General features: G+C 39.2%; 1 protein-coding gene across 3 annotated transcripts in view; it reads right to left on the reverse strand.

Moving 5' to 3' along the window:
* The window catches only part of LRP2 (LDL receptor related protein 2), a 199488-nt gene that overhangs the window by 18451 nt on the left and 162684 nt on the right, over positions 1-18353 (reverse strand). For all 3 annotated transcript variants that reach the window (XM_053215239.1, XM_027055548.2, XM_053215240.1), the window contains 9 exons: positions 17748-17885; positions 15680-15802; positions 12323-12451; positions 7917-8048; positions 6714-6845; positions 4874-5017; positions 3607-3772; positions 1825-1953; positions 359-579 (listed from right to left, as the gene is read on the reverse strand). In XM_053215239.1, the coding sequence (XP_053071214.1) occupies positions 359-579; positions 1825-1953; positions 3607-3772; positions 4874-5017; positions 6714-6845; positions 7917-8048; positions 12323-12451; positions 15680-15802; positions 17748-17885 (1314 nt within the window). The remainder of the gene's footprint in view (positions 1-358; positions 580-1824; positions 1954-3606; positions 3773-4873; positions 5018-6713; positions 6846-7916; positions 8049-12322; positions 12452-15679; positions 15803-17747; positions 17886-18353) is intronic.

Here is an 18353-nt window from a genome sequence, read left to right on the forward strand (position 1 = left end):
ACAATTGAGCATAATAAAAACAAATAGGTCTAGAAATGGTTAGACATGGATTTCCATTGGTACACATGACTGTCACCCCTATCAGGGCAACCTAATGGGAAACTTGGTTATTTCAATATCTGTTGCTAAGAGTGTCTTTTAAAAATTATGTTAAAAGGATAAAAACAAAACAAAACAAAACCTTAATTACTGCTAATGGATTCATTTGCATTTAAATCAGCAGCTGGAAGTTGAGGGGAGCAGTATCTAAGAAAATATATCAATCGGTTTCTAAGATTCAGATTCCTTCTGGAGAAAATGGGCAGAGACCCAAAATATATTTATTATTTAACATGGTAAATTGTAACTCATTTCTAACCTGCATTTGCAACGATTCTTCTATCAGTCCCATCATGTTTTATACTTTCAATATTGTTCTCCTTGAAGTCACTCCAGTAGATCCGGTCATTGTTCAGATAATCAATAGTGAGGCCTGTTGGCCAACCAAGGTCCTCCTGAACCAGGATGTTCCGATGCTGTCCATCCATCCAAGCAGACTCGATTTTAGGTTCTCTGCCCCAGTCAGTCCAGTACATAAGCCTGTAATGGAAAGTTTCCTCTAGTGAGGCTTCGACACTGAAGCAGAGCATGAACTTCCAAAAAAGAAATCAACTGTTTTTCATTGAGATCTGGGTGCTAAGTGATGCTATTTTTATACTTTACTTTAGAAGAAAGGGAGAGAAAAGGAGGGGCCAGTGCATCTGTAGTCCTTCCTGAAAACTTCCTCAATAGAGACTGCCCAGCCCTGTCCAAGTATATACATTCAGACAATTTAAAATGTATAATGACAAAGCTGTTCATTCTTCATAAAGTATTTATTGAATGCCTATGTGTGAGCAGCACTGTCCTGTGTTTGAGATGTATCAGAGAACAAAACAAGAATTCCTATTTTAAAATGGAGACCAGGGATTGCACCACCTCAAATACCTGGAAAAGACCAGGCAGGCAAAAAAAATGACTGGAGCACAGCAGTCATGAACATCAAGTGATGGTGAGAGCAAAGCCCTGTCTACAAGTTCCAGGCAATACTGCATCAAGAAAGGCATACCTACCTGGTGTTATCAGTTGTTCTGGTTTTTCAAGCCAAACATACAGCGTAAAATGTGTGTGTGTGTGTGTGTGTGTGTGTGTGTGTGTGTGTGTGTGTGTGTTAGCAATTAAATTTTAAAAACCTTAAAGCTCTGTTTAGTTCAAGTAAAATATATCTGTGAGCCATATTTAGCCTACCAGCTACCACTTTGCAGCCTCTAGTCTAAACCAATCACCAGGTATAAACCAATCCTTAAATTCTATTGAGAAATGTGTGGATTTTGGACAACTGGGCTATGGAAAAAATTGTGGCCAGAGGCCCTCCCCTTACACAGTATCAGTCTGAAGCTTGGATGGTCCTAAAGATCTTTAGGGCATCTTAAATTAGTCATAGATGTCAATGCAAAAAGTTCAAAGTCAATTTCAGTACAATTAGGAAAAAATAATTAAAGGTATAATTTCTTGAAAATCCAGTGGCAAATATCTAGAAAATGAAAGACTCCTTCAAGTACTGGGGTGCCTGGGTGGTGTTTAAGTTGTTTAAGTTGGACACTTGGTTAAGTGTCCAACTCTTGATTTGGGCTCAGGCAGGTCATGATCTCACAGTGTATTGGGCTCTGCACTGATAGCGTGCAACCTGCTTGGGATTCTCCCCCTCTCTCTGTCCTCTGTCCCTCTCCTGCTGGCATTCTCTGTCTCTCTCATAATAAAATAAATAAACTTTAAAAAAAAAAAAGGACTCCTACAAGTACTTACCCTAGTTTGGGATTCACAACCACTGCAGCTGGTTGATCCAGTTGGGTGGAAATCAGCCACTTTGTGTACCTCCCATCAAGTTTAGCCACCTGGATCCGTTTACTCTTGGCATCTGACCAGTAAATATGCCTGAATTTAAAGGGACAAAGTTAAAAATCCAAAAAATCTAGACTGGTCATTTCTAGGGAAGAGGTTTGAAGATGAAAGCATTCAGTTTGGAAGCTGGGGCCAACAAGACAACCACTTAGACACTCATGATGAGAGCAGAGTCTCCCTCCATCAGGAACGCCCCAATCTCTTCAGCCAAGGGAGCATCTTTGGAAAGTTACAAGTGGAAGAGTAAGGGATAGAGGGGACTCCTTCTTGATCAGCCAGGATCAGTGATGATGGTGGACATCACATCTGGCATTACTACGAGACATGTACTTTCCAGGTGGAAGTCACCAGGCATTGTTTAGCTGGCCCTTTAACTGCAACTGCCCTGTGAATCTGTTTCGATTCAACCAAGAGCCCCAGTGGAATTAATAGGAATCTGGCATCAGCTCCAATGAGCGGAGATAGCCTTTCCAAAATAATGAACTCAGCAAGGCCACCCTGCCCTATTTTCACTATTAGAGCTGCAGGTCTCAGTCTCTTACAAGCAGAAAGACTTCCGTCAGCTTCTTCACTCGCTCTTTCATTAAGGCTGAGAAAGAAGCAAAACTTCACACATGAAGACAGATTTGCTACTGCCTGTTTGGTTTTCAGAAGGAAGTGCTACGGTCTATATAATTTCAAGTTACTGACTCTCTGAGGCCTTGTTTCCTGACAAAAAATGCTGAAATGACTGTCCTGATAGCCTGTGGGCACAGCAGGGACCTAATTAACTTCTTCAGAGATGTTCAAGTCTTCCAGGAGCATTAGACAGGTTTGTTAAAAGGTGAAAATTAATTTATGCTGCAAATGACTCTCATTCTCCCAGAGGTCGGCAACAAGCCCCTGAGACTCCCCTCTCAAACATTTTTTTCATTATTCATTCATTCCCAAGGCCATGGGGGAGTCTATGAATGCGTGAGCTCTGATTCCAACATAATCACTTTCCCATAAATGCCACTCCAATGCAAGGCTCCTCCTCAAAAAAGGAGCTTATGAACTTTTCCACATCAGTTTGCATGTCATGAATCTGCCTGATGATAAACCTACTTAAGGCTCTTATTTAGAGATCATACAAAAGCTCTGGTTCTAGTCCCTGGGGCTCCAGGAGACCTAAAAGAGCAGAATAAAGCTGACACTGCTATTAACTCAACCCAAAGACTACACAGGAAAGTCAAATTTCCAATCTGTTCAGACAATACAGTCTGCTCAAAACACAAGATGTGGGTTGTTCCTCCTCAAAATAATTACCAGAGAAAAATGTCTCATCTCAACTGCCTTGCTGGTAGAATTGTGAGACTGTTCCATTTCTTCTAAAATGAATAGTGCTGCCATACTGGAAGTTAATTTTGGAATCCAAAACTCTGTCGGCAAGAAAGCTCTCCTAGATATAATACAAAATCTTGACTTCGGTGCTTTCCCAAACTTTTTCATGGCATACATAGACTATAGGAAATTATACTGTCTATATGACACCTTGGGGTAAGCAGAGGTGGTTGCTGGGGCTAGAGCAAGCCCAGGCATCAGCCAGCTGCACCAGCGCTGAGTGCACCCATATCTGGGTCAGCTTAACTCACGTGGTGTGACAAGCAGGAGGGAGATCTAGCCAGGAAAATAGAATTGACAAGAGGGGAACGTGGCTAAATTTACCTTCCAACCCAGTCCACTGCTAATCCGTCTGGCTGCATTATGTATTTCAGGTTCAGGTTAACCTTTGACACAAGATTATTAGTACCGGATTCAAAGTTGGGGATGTAGGCACGTTTAATAGCACCAAATTCAGAACCGTGGCCTAGCACAGTGTAATATATGACACCTGCAAGGCAAGACAAACAGGTGAGTTTCATGTTAAGAACATCAGGTAAGGGAGGAACTGGGGTCTAATCGGGTGGACTACTGTTCCTTCATTGACATCTCTACTTCCTTATTGTTCCTATAAGACTAGTAATTCAATTACATATATCTGATCAAACTCAACACATTATACTTGAGCTACTAGCTACAAATACTTCAACTGATAGCTTATTGATACTGACTTAGCTGTCTCTATTTCAAGGTAACTTATTAAAATATATTTCAGTCAAGAGCCTATTTTCTCTCATTAGGATCAAGTTCTAGTTTCAAAAAAAAAATGTATAGATAAACCAGGGGCAGACTATTCAATAACTGGCAGTAAAGGAGCTATGTAGACAAGAAATCCTATTTAGCGTATAGACTACAGGATAGTGGATGGCAGGCATTTAAAAATCAAAGGAAGACTATGGCTTCCTAGGTATTTTCCATGCTTAAAAATTTTATTGTATTGTGTAAGTGTGAAAACACTACCATAAGAAATCTTACATTGCATTGTTATTGATAGTATGCAAAGCATTTCACATGTTATCTCATTTGATCTTCAAAAGAACTCTCAGAGGTAGTCAGGCAGACAAGAATACTGTTCTTATTTTACAGGTAAGAAATGGAGAACCAGAGAATTGTTACAATTATTTAAGGTGGTTTAGTAAAACCATATATAAAACACTACGGGCTCATGAGTGAGTACTTATGGAACTGTGCCCAGGAAGAACTATAGAAGATGTCAGAGGAGGTGACATTTGAGCTGAGTAGAAATGTTGAGTTTGAGTAGAAATTTTGAAAGGTACAGTGATGGGGAAGAACAGTCCCTACCTGAGCAAAGACAAAGAGATATGAGGTGGTCCTGAAAGGATAATCCCCAGAGATGGGAGAAGGTTTGGTTAGAAGTTGACAAAGTTTGGCTGGGACCCACCGTCATGCTAAGGCGTCCAGAACACGCTGGACAGGAGGAAACCTCTTCCACTCATGCAACAAAATTCACTCATTGAAAAATAAATTCCCCAAAGTTCAACACCTTACAATTCAATTAATATCAATGACAGATGCGAAAGTTCATACTCACTGAGACCTATGCCCTCAGGATCCCAGTCATAATCAATAGCCTGAATACGTTCCTCGCCTTCAAGATAATCTGAGAACTTCTCAGATGAGAGATTATACTTTCGAATTCGCACATTTTCAGGCAGTAGCAACAAAGGAGGATTACCTGTAAATGAGACAAGGGCCTCTTTATCTGTTTGAATTCTATCTGAATTCTTTTTTGTATAAAGTAGATATAAAATAGCAAGTATCCTCCCACCTTTAAAAAAAAATAAGTTTTTATAGAAATCTGACTATCTCTGCTAATCAGTAGAGCTAACTACCCAACTGGGTTGCCAGATCTGTGACAGTGGACATTCTTGCCACCATTTTCAGGTGGAAAACTAATATTTCTGCTAGGGATGTTATCAGTTCTTTATTCCTATCCCCGGTGGGTGATGGTTTAGAACAGGGCAAGACTGAGACCCCTAGACTGTGTCCTCTTTTCCACTGATTTTTTTTTCTTTATTCACTGGCAATAAAACACAAGACTGTAGACAATCTCACAGAAGAAATACAATATGTATAGCGTTACTAAAAGTTTACCAGGAAGTCCTCATTCCTTACTCTTTACTGACAGAATTTATGATTGTTTTAGCAGGTAATCAGCTCCACGATTCAATTTATCTTCCAGCTAATGACAAAAACAGCTCATCCTTGTTCTTACCCAAAGCAGCTATTTCAATGGTTACTCATCTCGAAGTGCACTGTTTGAATTTTAAAATTTAATTTACTTGCAATAATATCAATCAAATCTCATTTAAGTAACTTTTGAAAGTTCACTTTATATATTTCTTCTGTCTTGACATTGTGCTTTATGTGACTACGAGAATTTATTTCAGTCATCTCCTTAGTTAAACGACTTGAACATTTTTTTAATTTGCTGCCTAATTACCAGACCAACTGCTCAAATGCCTTTACTCTAGTTTTCACTCAATGTCAGGAAGGTTTGGGGGGTAAAATATTTAAGTATGCTAATCAAACGTATGCTTTAAAAGCCCAATTTGTATAAAGAAATTGAACAGCCATTTTACTCTTAAATCTTAAAAATGTGATTTCCTTTTCAAGTTCTTTAAACTCCAGTACAAACTTCAAATTCAAATCTGTAAGACTTGTGAAGACCTATACCCTTCGACGGGGATATGCTGATTTTGGTCAGAACTCTGGAAATTTGGACTATATAATACTTCTGCCACACAGTCTTTCTCTTTTGTCATTTCTTTCTAGTTCTTATTACTGCTTTCTATCAGGCCTCTCAGATACTGGCATTAACCTAAAATGTAGAACAAATGGTTGAAATCATAAATGAGCCAGACTCTTTCTGTCTATGATCAGCAGTCCATGAACAGTAAAAAAAGAAATTACCAACAGAATGTCCTTGACTGGCCCCAACTGAATGAGACTATTTTTCATGAATTACAGGGTTCCCACACCTTAGTCTTAGAGTGGGAGCTGGAGGGTTTCATTAACTTCCTTCCGTTGACCACCACCCTATAAGCAAGCTTTTCTTGTGTAAATATTCTGGAAGGTGACATCTTGTCCACTTTTTGAAGTTTTTATCAAGGTGGACAAGATGCTAAGCCCAGAATAATAAATAATACCTGACTCTCATTTTAATTCCTACATATTTGTTGTGGGATTGCAGTTACTGTCTTAATCTGGCAGGAGAGGAGAGAGAAGAGAGTGGATGGGTGTTGGAAGAGAAGTAGCTGGTGAATTAAAAATAAGACTGAGAGCCTAAAGCTTATTTTCTGGTATATTGTACTCATCAGCATTTATTTCTCTAAAAGTCGATTGATTAGTCCCAGCAGAACCCAGCATACCATCAGCTGCGCATCGTTTTCCATAGTGGTCACTCACAGACCTGAAGCCTTCGGCACAGGAGCACTCATAACTTCCTTTGGTATTTTGGCAGTGCTGGGGACAAACCCCAAATTGCTCACATTCGTTGATGTCTGTAGATACAATAAAAGCAAATATGCACCATCTGCTCCCAACCATTCCTTAGAGACCCTGCTTCTGTTCAAATCCATACTCATAAACAATGCGGACTGAGAAAGCTGCAGACAAAAATAAGCCATGACACCATCATTTGTGGAACACTTACTAAGAGTCAGATGTGGTTTCACATGCCTCTGCTGTTTTTCCCTCATTTAGTCCTCCAGAACGACTCTGCAATATGGACTATTCCTAAACCCAAAGTCCCAAAGCTAGGAAGCAATGAAGATGGGGCTCAACTGCAACAGTGCAGCTCTACAATAGCAGAATAAAATTTTCACTTTTGGAAAGCTGCTGTGTGTTGGCGTTGTTCAGTTCCAGTTCCCTTGCCCTCACTAGCTTCAGGAAAGGGACTCATTCATTTGATTTTTTTTTTATTGAGTTCTTAAGCTTCAGCTTCCAAAAGAACTGTCCCAATCATCTGAGTATGATACATCATGAGTTAGAAACAGAAAATTCAAATAAGGAAAGACACTTAAAATCATACTCAGTCCTTACCATCTTGATAAGCTAGCTTCTAACCCCATACCTCAGAACTCACTTATGTTTGGCATAAGAAAGTGTGTAACAAATATATGTTGTTGGACTTTGATGAAGAAAATAAAATTTGTGTTTATTTCAAAAAATAACCGGTCTCTCACACTAATACAATAAGCAGTCAGCATTACTGAAGTCTTACCGGTTCAGCAGACATTACTAAGGATGAGCTATCTGCCTAGCCATCTGCTAGGGATTGGCAAGATAGCATGGAAAAAAAGTAATCAGCATTCCTGAGTGTTGTTTTTTCATGTCCCAAGAAATTAGTGAGCAAAATCTTAACATCATCATTGGTTACATACATCATGAATGTACAGTTTATACTCTCAGAACTGATCGTCACCCTCTAACAGTACAATTACTGGTGCACTTAAGTATTTTAATGAGCAAGAACCAAGAGTTTGGCCCCATTAAGGGAATTCAACAGGGGTTTAATAAAACGGAATGAGTGGAAAACCTAAAAAGTAGGAATTGTAGGAAATATACTCTACCATCACAGGAGTTCCTGTCCAAAATACTGGCTTTGAACCCAGGTCTACAGGAGCAGATAAAGCCTCCTTCACTTAACTGCGTACAATTTTGTTCACATAGATTCTCCGCACATGATCTTTCTTTTCCTGTATCTGGAAAAACAATCTTAGTGTTACAAATGAAAGGTATAAACACTTATCTATAGCCTATTATAGGACATCTCAAGATAACCCCTTGCCATAAGTCTTTGTAAAGGATTGAGGACCCCTGTATTCAAATATCTAGTAACACCCTGAATGCCACTTATACAAATGTATATAATGTTAGATTCTTGAGGCAATTTTTCCATTTTACTCATCACTGCCAGGCTTACCCTCAGGACATCCAATTTCAGAGTCCAGAACTATGAAGTCAGAGGCTCTTTACAACTGTAACCATCTGTTATGCTATTATATATATTTAGATATGTAATATCTGATATATTATATATATTAGGATTAAGATATATAAAATGATATATGTAATATATATCCTATTATATGTGTAATAAAGGACATTGATACAGGTTAGAGCAACATAACAAATAGGAGGAAATTATAAAGTTATAAGAAGACCAACTGAGATATGTATACACATATATATCAAGTGTTGGCCAGTTATAAGTCATACCACTGCTATAAGAACCATAGAGTGGCCTGCATGAAAAGGAATTTTGCAACAACATATATGAACCCAGGACTTTAAAAATATTCAGACCCTATTATCCAGTTTTCCATGTTAATACATTTTCCTTCAAAAAGAAAAATGTGCACTATGATTTATTTAAGGATTATACATTATTGATAATAAAATTTTGAAAACTTGAACAATTATGGTACACTGCATTTTATCAAATCTGAGTAAGCCACCACTGGTGCACTACTTTATGTAATACTAAAAAAGAAAAACTCTGGGACTTACACTATGGCATGTTATCAACTGAAGAATGATCCTTGTTTCAGAGATGTTAAAATGTGAAAATAAACATGCATCTTAGAATCAATGAGTTATGATTATCTACATGATGGATTGTTAGGCAATCATTCAAATTCATGATTTCAAATGATACTTTGACATGGGAAATATCTATAACAAAAATGGAGGGAAAGATTGTAACACTACATAAAGACTATGTATCTTTATTTTTTTAATATTAATAATTTTTACACATACATGTGCAAAAAAAGACAACAGAAGTACACCAAACTTTAAGATTAGTTGTCTTTTAGTTATAGGATTCAAGTGATTTTTACTTTTGATTGTTAATATTTATTTTCTGGATTTTATAGCTTTCATAATACAAAAAAAAATTCAACAATAGTTCATTTTTATAGGGCTCATATGAATGACTCTTGTTATCCCTACTGTTCTGGGGTCCAGATACTCCAGGGAAGACTTTTAATAACTCATACTCCATCCTCACAGTTCATTGTTCCTCATTGCTCTGAATTCTTGTCTCTGCCAATATCTGTCAAAGCCATCTGGCTTTCATTTTTGTATTATTGTAACTTTGCATCTTTTATCCTGAGTCTCCATCTAACCCTCAAACCCAGGTCTTACAGGGAAGCTGACAAAGATGAACGTACCTAGTGAGTGACAATGGGGGGACCAGGGGTGGGAAGGATGGTGGTTATCTCCATAAAGGATTAAATCTTTGTCTGCCTCTCAAATGAAATTCTCTTGGTCACAGGCTTCTGAATATTTTAGCCAAAGAGACTGTGGTATCTCCTAGCTCAGTCCTTTTAAAGCAAAATAGATTTGTATCTATCTGCCTCCTGTAGCAGGTAATGAGGGTTCCTTAGGGTACAATGACTATTTAAGCATATGAGGTTTGAAACGACTAAAAATATTGAGTTCGAAAAAGAAAAATAATCACAAAATAAAGTACCATGGTATTCAATGGAATGTTGCCATTGGAGTTCATACTTCAAAGATATATACATGAACGCCTTATAATAAAGGTCTAGTCTAGCTCCCAAGAACTACACATTGCTAAATAAGTCTATTCAGATTTTTTATTTTTTCTAGAGTCATGTCATTGTCTTTCTAAGAGTTTGGCCATTTCACCTAAGTAGTCTAATTTGCTGACATCAAGTTCCTCATAGTATTCCCTTTTAAATTTCTTTTAAATTTCTATAAGGTTGGTAGTGATGTCACCACTACAATGTTAGTAAGTGTGACCTGTTTTTATTAATTTGGACAGCCCTAAGCTACTCACATAACCTCTCTGGGTCTCATGTGTATAATTAGACTCTGTAATCTTCTGTGACTAAAGGTCCCATGAAGTAAACATTTCTAGACCAATTGCTCCCTTGAGTGAGTTATTCTCTTATGAAGCAATAGTCCTTCAAACAAGAGCAGAAACCATATAACATTATAAGATTCTTCCTCAAATATGAGGAACTTATAACTTCTTTCATCTGAAAACAATCACCATCTTAATCCACAAACAACAGATCTATCCAAAACCAAACATGACACTGTATTTATAATATAGGCACTCTATTTTCTATTTTATGAAGGAATAAGAACCACTAAGCAGAGAAATAGCAAGTCAATCTACCTTTATGGGGCTAATTATTTTCTTTATACTTCAATGATGCTAGAAAAATACTAATGTCTTTCTCTCTTGATTTTAAAATATTTTTTAAAAAGCAAACATATGCCCTGAACACCTCAGGGATCCTGTTTAAAATTAAAAGGATTGCTTCTTGGCCTTTTGGCTAAGATCAAGTGTAAAATTAAAAAGAGAAGGAGAAATAAGGGGAGAAAGGGAAAAGAAAAGAAAGGCGAGTAGATTAGTAGCACCTGAGAACTGATATTTTAAATAAGAATTCTATGTCTTAAATTATTGACCCACAGAAGACTGAATTCGTTATCACATATCCACTTAATACCTAAAAAAAAAAAAAAAATGCTGCTTCCAAACCTAAATTAATGTTTATGCTACTTACTCCCTTTCAATAAAGGCTGCTTTTAATCAAATGTCTTTTGAATTAAAAGTACTGTGGTCTATTGTAAGGCTTTTACATGGCAACTAAAAGAGGAACTAATGTTTGACCCATGCCCAACTTGGAAATTCCCCAAACTCCTGGAACAGTTCACATGTCAGTCGTGGCACCAAATCTAGACTCAAATCTAACACCTAGTTTTGCAAATCCTGTCATGTTCATACTTTTTAAAATATTTCATCAAGTCACATTGTTATGTCAAAAACTCCAAGCCCCACTAGGAAGTGGGTAAAATAAAAGGCAAATCAACTCATTATGACCAGTTATTTACCCTCCTTTGTAACTCACACAGGAGAAAATTTGCCAGGAAATCCTTGGGATGCCTCAGGAAAGAGCATTTAAAGCTCAAGAAGTTGAAATCTTGTGGAACTAACTAGGATGATTAAGTCATGGGCTCCTAGAGTTTGAAGAACTTTCTTTCCTATGAAGAAACGGAGGCCTGGAGAGGTCGGTTGATGATCAAAGGGGCACACCTAGTGGCAGAGCAAACTAGAGGTCTTGTTGGGACTCACAGGACTATTCGAATCCTGCCTCTGCCACTCTGCATGACCTCAAGCAACGTCCTAAAGCTCTGAGATTATATAGACAGACATAGTAATAGCAACCCAATGGGGTTGACTTGAGTGACAAATTAGATAATGTATGTGCAAGAATTTCATAAGAGCTCTAAAGGACTAAAAAAGTGTAAATTATTAACATGTCATCCCAACATTTCCATCACAATATTGAACTAGAACCACCTGTTGGTTGTGTTCATCATTCTTTTCCTACACAAATCCTCCCTCAACTTTAACAATAAAAATAAATGTTCCTTCCAAGGCTCCCTGTGACATCCCCATCTTTATCAACTCCCCTTAGAAGCTTTTCCCCTAAGTGCCGAAGGATACTGCATCTAGCTTATGGTCAAAAAGTATGCAGACTCATAAACGAAAAACAGCTTTCAGGTGCTGAGAGGCACCTAGTTAACGGGAGAAGGATGTGCTCTGCAGTTAGGTAGATCAGAATTGAAATTCCTGCTCAACCTCTTAACGGTAAGAAGGCATGGCCAGTTTTTTTAAACCTGTAACCCAGTTTCCTCATTAAAAATAAAAAAAAAAAAAATTGAGGGAGAGAATAATACCTAGCTCATAGGATTGTTACAAGGGTGAAATAAGATAATCCATGTACTATTTAGCACAATGTCTGGTACAGAGTAAATGTCTGGTACCAACATCTGGTAGAGTGAATGCTCAGTAACAGGTAGCTACGACTGCAGTTCAGAGCACAAATTAAATTAAAAAGAACTATGTAGTTATCATCTACTTTATGTTCTTGCATGCTTTCATTAGGCAAACCTGAGTTACTCCAATGAACTCTAGAAATAAATATTTACTTACTGCAACCTGTTTCATCAAAATGGTCACCACAGTCATCGACATCATCGCATACAAGATGCTGTGAAATGCAATGTCCGTTGCTACACTTAAATTCATCTTCTCTACAAGGTCTAGAGGTCGAAGCTACACCTGTAATTTAAGAACAAAAGTTCAAGTCAAAGTTAAAACTTTCTCTTCTGTGGAACAAGATGCTTCCCTCTGTGGCAAAGATGGTTATTGTTCACAAATAAGCCTGTGCTTCCCCTACATTTCCCAGTCCCCCCTGCAGTTATGTTGGGACCATGTGACTCGTTCTGGTTCAATGGGCTATGAGTAGGAAGCGAGATATGTCACTGCTAGACTGAAACAAATAAAGCCCATGTGCCTCTCTGGTTTGACAACCTGGGAAGCCATGTGTTTCAGGTGGCCTAGTTACAAGATGGAGGAGGGTTGGGCAACCTACACAGGCCTTTACCTGGGTGAGAAGTAAGTCTTCATTAGGTTCACTGCTGAGAGTTTGAAATTTGTTGGGTGCAGCAGCTAGTATTAATTACCTTCAATCGTGTATATATATAAAGCGCTTCCATTATAAACACCTAAATTATTTGGCACTGGCTTCATAATCAGGAGGCAAGCAATGAGGAAAGTGATATTGGAGGCAGGAAAGATGGAGACCCATATTATGCAATGGCAAAACATCTGGTAAAAGTGTGACTTGGGAAAAATCAGAAGGCAGACCAACTGCTCGATGAGCATGTCAATCTATGGAAAGAGGTTAGAAAAGAGAATGTTAGTAGTGTGCATTCCTTGTCATTACCAGTTGGGCCAGATAGTATTAAGACAGAGAAAAGCTCAGGGAAGAACCAGATGATTTATAAGCAGAAATGAAATAAAATAAAGTCTAGAAACTTGATGCATGGGAAGAACTGACTGCATTTAGATCCCAAACAGTGAGATTCTGCTGTTTAGAAGTCATTGAGACAGAAAGACCCAGGAAAACCTGACTTGGATGAAATGACAGCCCATCTGTTTTTCTGGATGGCCTGAAGATAACTGATGATCATTTGAGACAAAGGTACATGGGGAAAACAAAGCAAAAAAAGAAAGCAGATTCAAAAACTATGTCTCAAAAGTGAGGTTCTTCACTTTTAGAAGTGACTGGAATCAAACAGGTGAAAAGCCTGTCAATTTCCAGGAAATATATGACCAAGCAAGCCAAAATACTCTGACGGGGACTCTAAAACCCATGGGCCCCCAAACCTACAAGCAGGGAGGGGCTGAAAGCTGTGCAGCTCCTAAAAAGGGCTTATTCTCTTGTTCCCTCTTCAACGAAGAGGGGAAAAGACAAGGAAATACTCCCAAAAGGTGGAGGCAATGAGGGACAATAGACCCAGCGCTCTTCTCAGAACAGAGCCTTGGCCTCGTCAGTGAATCTCCTCCACTCCCCACTGTAGTGGCCTTCACAAAGTCTACATAGGGTAACCATATAGTTGAGAGTAAAAGGGCACTGTTAATAACTCCACCAGAGCAACAGACAAAAATCAGGACTGCCCTGTGCCAACATGTGTCACCTAGTGTCACCTGGTGTTTCAGAATTGCTATAGAGTGGTGAAGGCAGTAGATCTCTAATTCTTTCTTACCCAGTGGGAATCTTTATTTCTATTATGCTTCCCCCTGATCCACCACTATCTGTTGGGGGCAAGGGGGACACAAATAAAACTTATTTATGGACCAAGGGGAACTGAATCTGGAATTGACAGCAGGGCTACAGCCTACCCATCCAGGGCTCCTAGATTTCAGTTACTGAATGGGACTATGAGTCACATCCCTTGGAGTGAGGGTGAGGGAGTTCTATGCATGGGAAGAAATGTGTAAACGGATTGTTACTGACATAAGGGTAAACTGTGGTGGAAATCATGGGTATTCATTAAATATCCATGCACTTCCCTGGGTTTCCCAGTCCCCCGTGCAGTCATATTGGGGCCATGTGACCAGTTCCAACCAAACGACCGCAAGCACAAGCAAAATCTATCACTTCCAGACCCAGAAGATTAAGAACCTGTGTACCTCTTCCATTTCTCTCTTCTCCTGCCTCAGCAACCTCAAAGACTATGTGTTCCAGGTGGCATAATTACAGGACCGAGAACTGCCTGACCTTCATTGAACTTTAAATCAACCTCTCCAATCTTCAGCCATTGAAGTTTGCAGTTTATCTGTTGTGATGGCAAGCCATGATTCCTTTAACTAACAATTTACTCCTTGGGAAGAGTAAGTTTAAGGACCCTTTTATCCACTTTCAGATTTGCCTATGTGCTATAATTGTCTTGATCCATTGAAAAAAATGGCATTAACAGTAAGGGAAATGGAAAGGGGAGGGGGGGAGGGGGAAACTTGCCCCAACATTTTTAAATGTTTTATTTCTGGGTTTTCATCCTTTTGTTCTCTACCTCAAATAAGCATAGCAACAATGTTGTAACCATAGGTTCGCCTCTGCCAAAAGGCAAGAAAAAAACATAAAATGAGTACAATTGGAGTACTGCAATAGTGTCAGTGTCCTCCCCAACGTCCCCTCCAGGATGACAGCTGGCAGGGAGAATTCCAAGGCCACATCAATACAAGGGATGGAAAACAGAAAAATTAGCCATTTATGTCAATTTTCCCAAATAGTATCCTTTAAGGAAAAAATACAATTGGAGTCTGGGGAAATCATTTTCCTCGCTGACTTTTTCCTAATTATCCAAAAAATTAATCAACTCTCCCGTCCAATGAATAGATTTTAAAACATTCTCAAAATGGGGAAGCAGAGATTTTTTTCAAACCTAAAACATTAAATGCAGCCAGTTTGAAACTTCGATCTTAAAATAATCCCTTATTTTTCTCTTCTGAGAAATGAATTTTCATTTTAAAGATACATGTAAGACAAGATCTGTTAACACCGGGGCTGCCTTATTTAACATGATCTTTTCAGTTGGACATTGAGAAGTTCACATGCCTAGATTAGCAAGAAGTAACTCTAGGCTAAAAAGTAGCCAAACTTCATTTCTTTAAAACAAATAAACCATTAATTTGTGAAGTGCCAACCAGCAATTAGTGTTTGTTCTCATTTTAGGAGAAAAAAAGGGGGGGGGGGAGCTTATTGAATATTTAAATTAAGACTGAATAATTAAGGGACTTGCTCAAATCAGACAGGAAAAAGCGGGCAGGGATGCATCTGAGTAACACGTTTATATGTCTGTAAACAACTGTCAACAGAGATCCACTGTCATAGGTCCAACTCAAGCCTCTACAGAATGAACTGAAATCCAAGAGGTACATTTTGCAAACTGCAGATAATTTGGGGCCCTTCGTCTTTCCTTCTTTTTTTTCACTTTTGCTTACACTGCTCCTCTTTCTCATCACTCCCATCTCCACAATCATCCACATGGTTGCACAGCTCGTGCTTATAAATGCAGCGATTGTTGTCACATCGGAACCGGTATGGTGAATCACAGGAAACATCCACTGAGAAAGGAAAGATGGCAAAACAAAAGTACACGTTAAGAGTAGAATGGGTCAGTATCTAAAATGCTCCCCGGCCAGCAACAGTCTGGCTTCATTCATCCATTCATTTGTTCATCCAATTAACCAACTGACAAATACATCTTGACTATCTAATACACGCATTGTATCTAGGAACCAGATACAATGCCAAACAAGAAAGACACAGTCCTGGGGTGCCTGGGTGGCTCAGTCGGTTAAGCGTCTCTGACTCTGATTTCAGCTCAGGTCATGATCTGGTAGTTTTTGAGTTTGAGCCCCTCATCGGGCTCTGCACTGGCAGGGTGAAACCTGCTTGGCATTCTCTCTTCCTCCTCTCTCTCTGTCCCTCCCTCAGTTGCTCATTCTCTCTCTCTCTCTCAGATGAATAAATAAAAGTTTAAAAAGAAAGAAAGCCACAATGTTTGTCCTTGTGAGCCACAAACTAGACGTGCTATGATAGCATCTACTGGCGAGACCTGATCCAGTTCCGGGGGAGAAGGGATAAGAAGAGGCTTCACTTGGGAAGGCTCTGAGTCGGGAAAGAGCATGGCAGGTGTTTGGGCCTGAATCAAAATCTCTGTAGCTGGAGCATGGAATGAGGGGGACAATGACAGCCATGAAGCTGGAGAGGCTGGCAGGACCCTACACAAGCTCTTACCCTAATAGCAAGGAGGCCACTGTTTGTCCCTCTGACTGCAGTTGTCATTGACTCTCTAGAGCATGAAGTTTCCCACCATGACAGACTTTCCTTCCTGAATTCCCTCACCTCTCTTACATTAAAGTTGCTATTTCACATTTGAACCCTGTCTCATTTTGTTGAATTGGACTTCTTGCTGATGCTTGTGCACCTGTGAGGAACCCAAAGGTAGAACCCAGGTTCCTTACTTGTTTGGTACAGGGGCATGGTCCTCCATGCATGTACCTGGAATTGGGTAAACTCAACACACATATGTGTTCTTCTTCTACATGGAAGGCTTTGGCTGTTTTATTTTCCTTCTGCTTTTGCACCACACACAGGAGCAAAAGGAGAAACTTGTAATAAGGTTGGTTGGTGGGGGGCGGGGGGGGGGGGAGTCAGATCCAAGAGCTGATTCTTGGAAGTGTTGTTAATATTTATTTTTTCAAGCTCATTTATTTTTGAGAAGGAGAGAGCGAGAGCAAGAGCGAGAGAGAGAGAGAGAGAGAGCAGTGCAAGCAGGGGAGGGGAAGAGAGGGAATCCCAATCAGGCTCTGCAATGCCAGCACAGAGCCTGATGCGGGGGGGGGGGGGGGGGGGGGTTGATCCCACAAACCATGAGATCATGATCTGAGCCAAAATCAACAGTCAGATAGTCAACTGACTGAGCCACCCAGGGGCACTGGAATTATTGTTAATAGAACTGTTGCAGAAATACTTTGCTGTGAATGACAGGTGCAACACTATAAAACAGCATTGGTTACTTTTTCATGTGGCTATGTCTCTGCCTCTCCAAGGTTTAATTTTACTAGCTGTGGGCACTTGATCTTACAGAGGGAGCAACTTCCTAAGGACTTCTTCGAAAGTTACACATACTTAAGATATTTTTCAAGATCCATTAAGTTAAAGCAAAACAAAACATGTACAGTTCCTAACAAGAAAAGAGGTAGCAAGAAAAATGTTGAGATGCCACTGTGAAAATATAATGCATCCTAATCAAATTTCTCTGAAGGGAAGGAAATATTCTGACATGGCATTTTTGTCAAATCCTTGGGCTAAAAATGAATAGTGATGAATGTTTCAAACACAGATCTAAGGCAAAAGACCAAGTACAATCACAGTGATGCCACTCATGCATCTAGTATTCAAAAATTGTTCAACTGCTCTCTGGTATCACATGCTCCACATAAGAAACTCTGAGATTTTGCCAGATAACACCACTCCCATACCCGCCCTTTCTCTGCCTCTTACAGCACAGGTGAAGTTCTTCATCAGAGCCATCGCCACAGTCATTATCACCATCACATTTCCAAGATGACCTGATACAAACATGATTTTTACATTCGAACATAGTAGCCGAGCAATATGCACCATTGGGGAAGCGAGTGGCTGTGGGTGGGGAGGAGACAAATTCAAATTATTAAAAAAAGTACTAGTTTTGAAAAGTTAGCTTCTATTTCTCCTTTAGCCCTTTCCATTATAGCCTGCTCTTCCTTATTCATCAAGATGTTCTGTTGCCTGTCTGAAACCATGAGGGAATAATATGAGGGAATACTTCTTAAGGACAGTTGTCCAATCCCAGTTTTCAAAGACGTGAGTCATTCTGTAGATAGCACTGGACTTCTTCTTTAGAGGCAAAGGCCACTCTTCAGCTGTGTCAGTATTGGCTTTACCCATCATCCATTTATACAGTTTCTTTGAAACCAGGTTTCAAGATGTGGCAACCACATCAATAATATCCATCACAGACAATCAACAACACTTAATATTCATTCAGTGATTCATAAAAACTAACATGTGAATAATCACATTGGCTTTCGTTTTAAAGAACTTTTTTATGCCATCATGCACTTTAGA

The sequence above is a fragment of the Acinonyx jubatus genome, chromosome C1, assembly GCF_027475565.1.
Source record: "Acinonyx jubatus isolate Ajub_Pintada_27869175 chromosome C1, VMU_Ajub_asm_v1.0, whole genome shotgun sequence".
In the NCBI taxonomy this organism is placed as follows: domain Eukaryota; kingdom Metazoa; phylum Chordata; class Mammalia; order Carnivora; family Felidae; genus Acinonyx; species Acinonyx jubatus.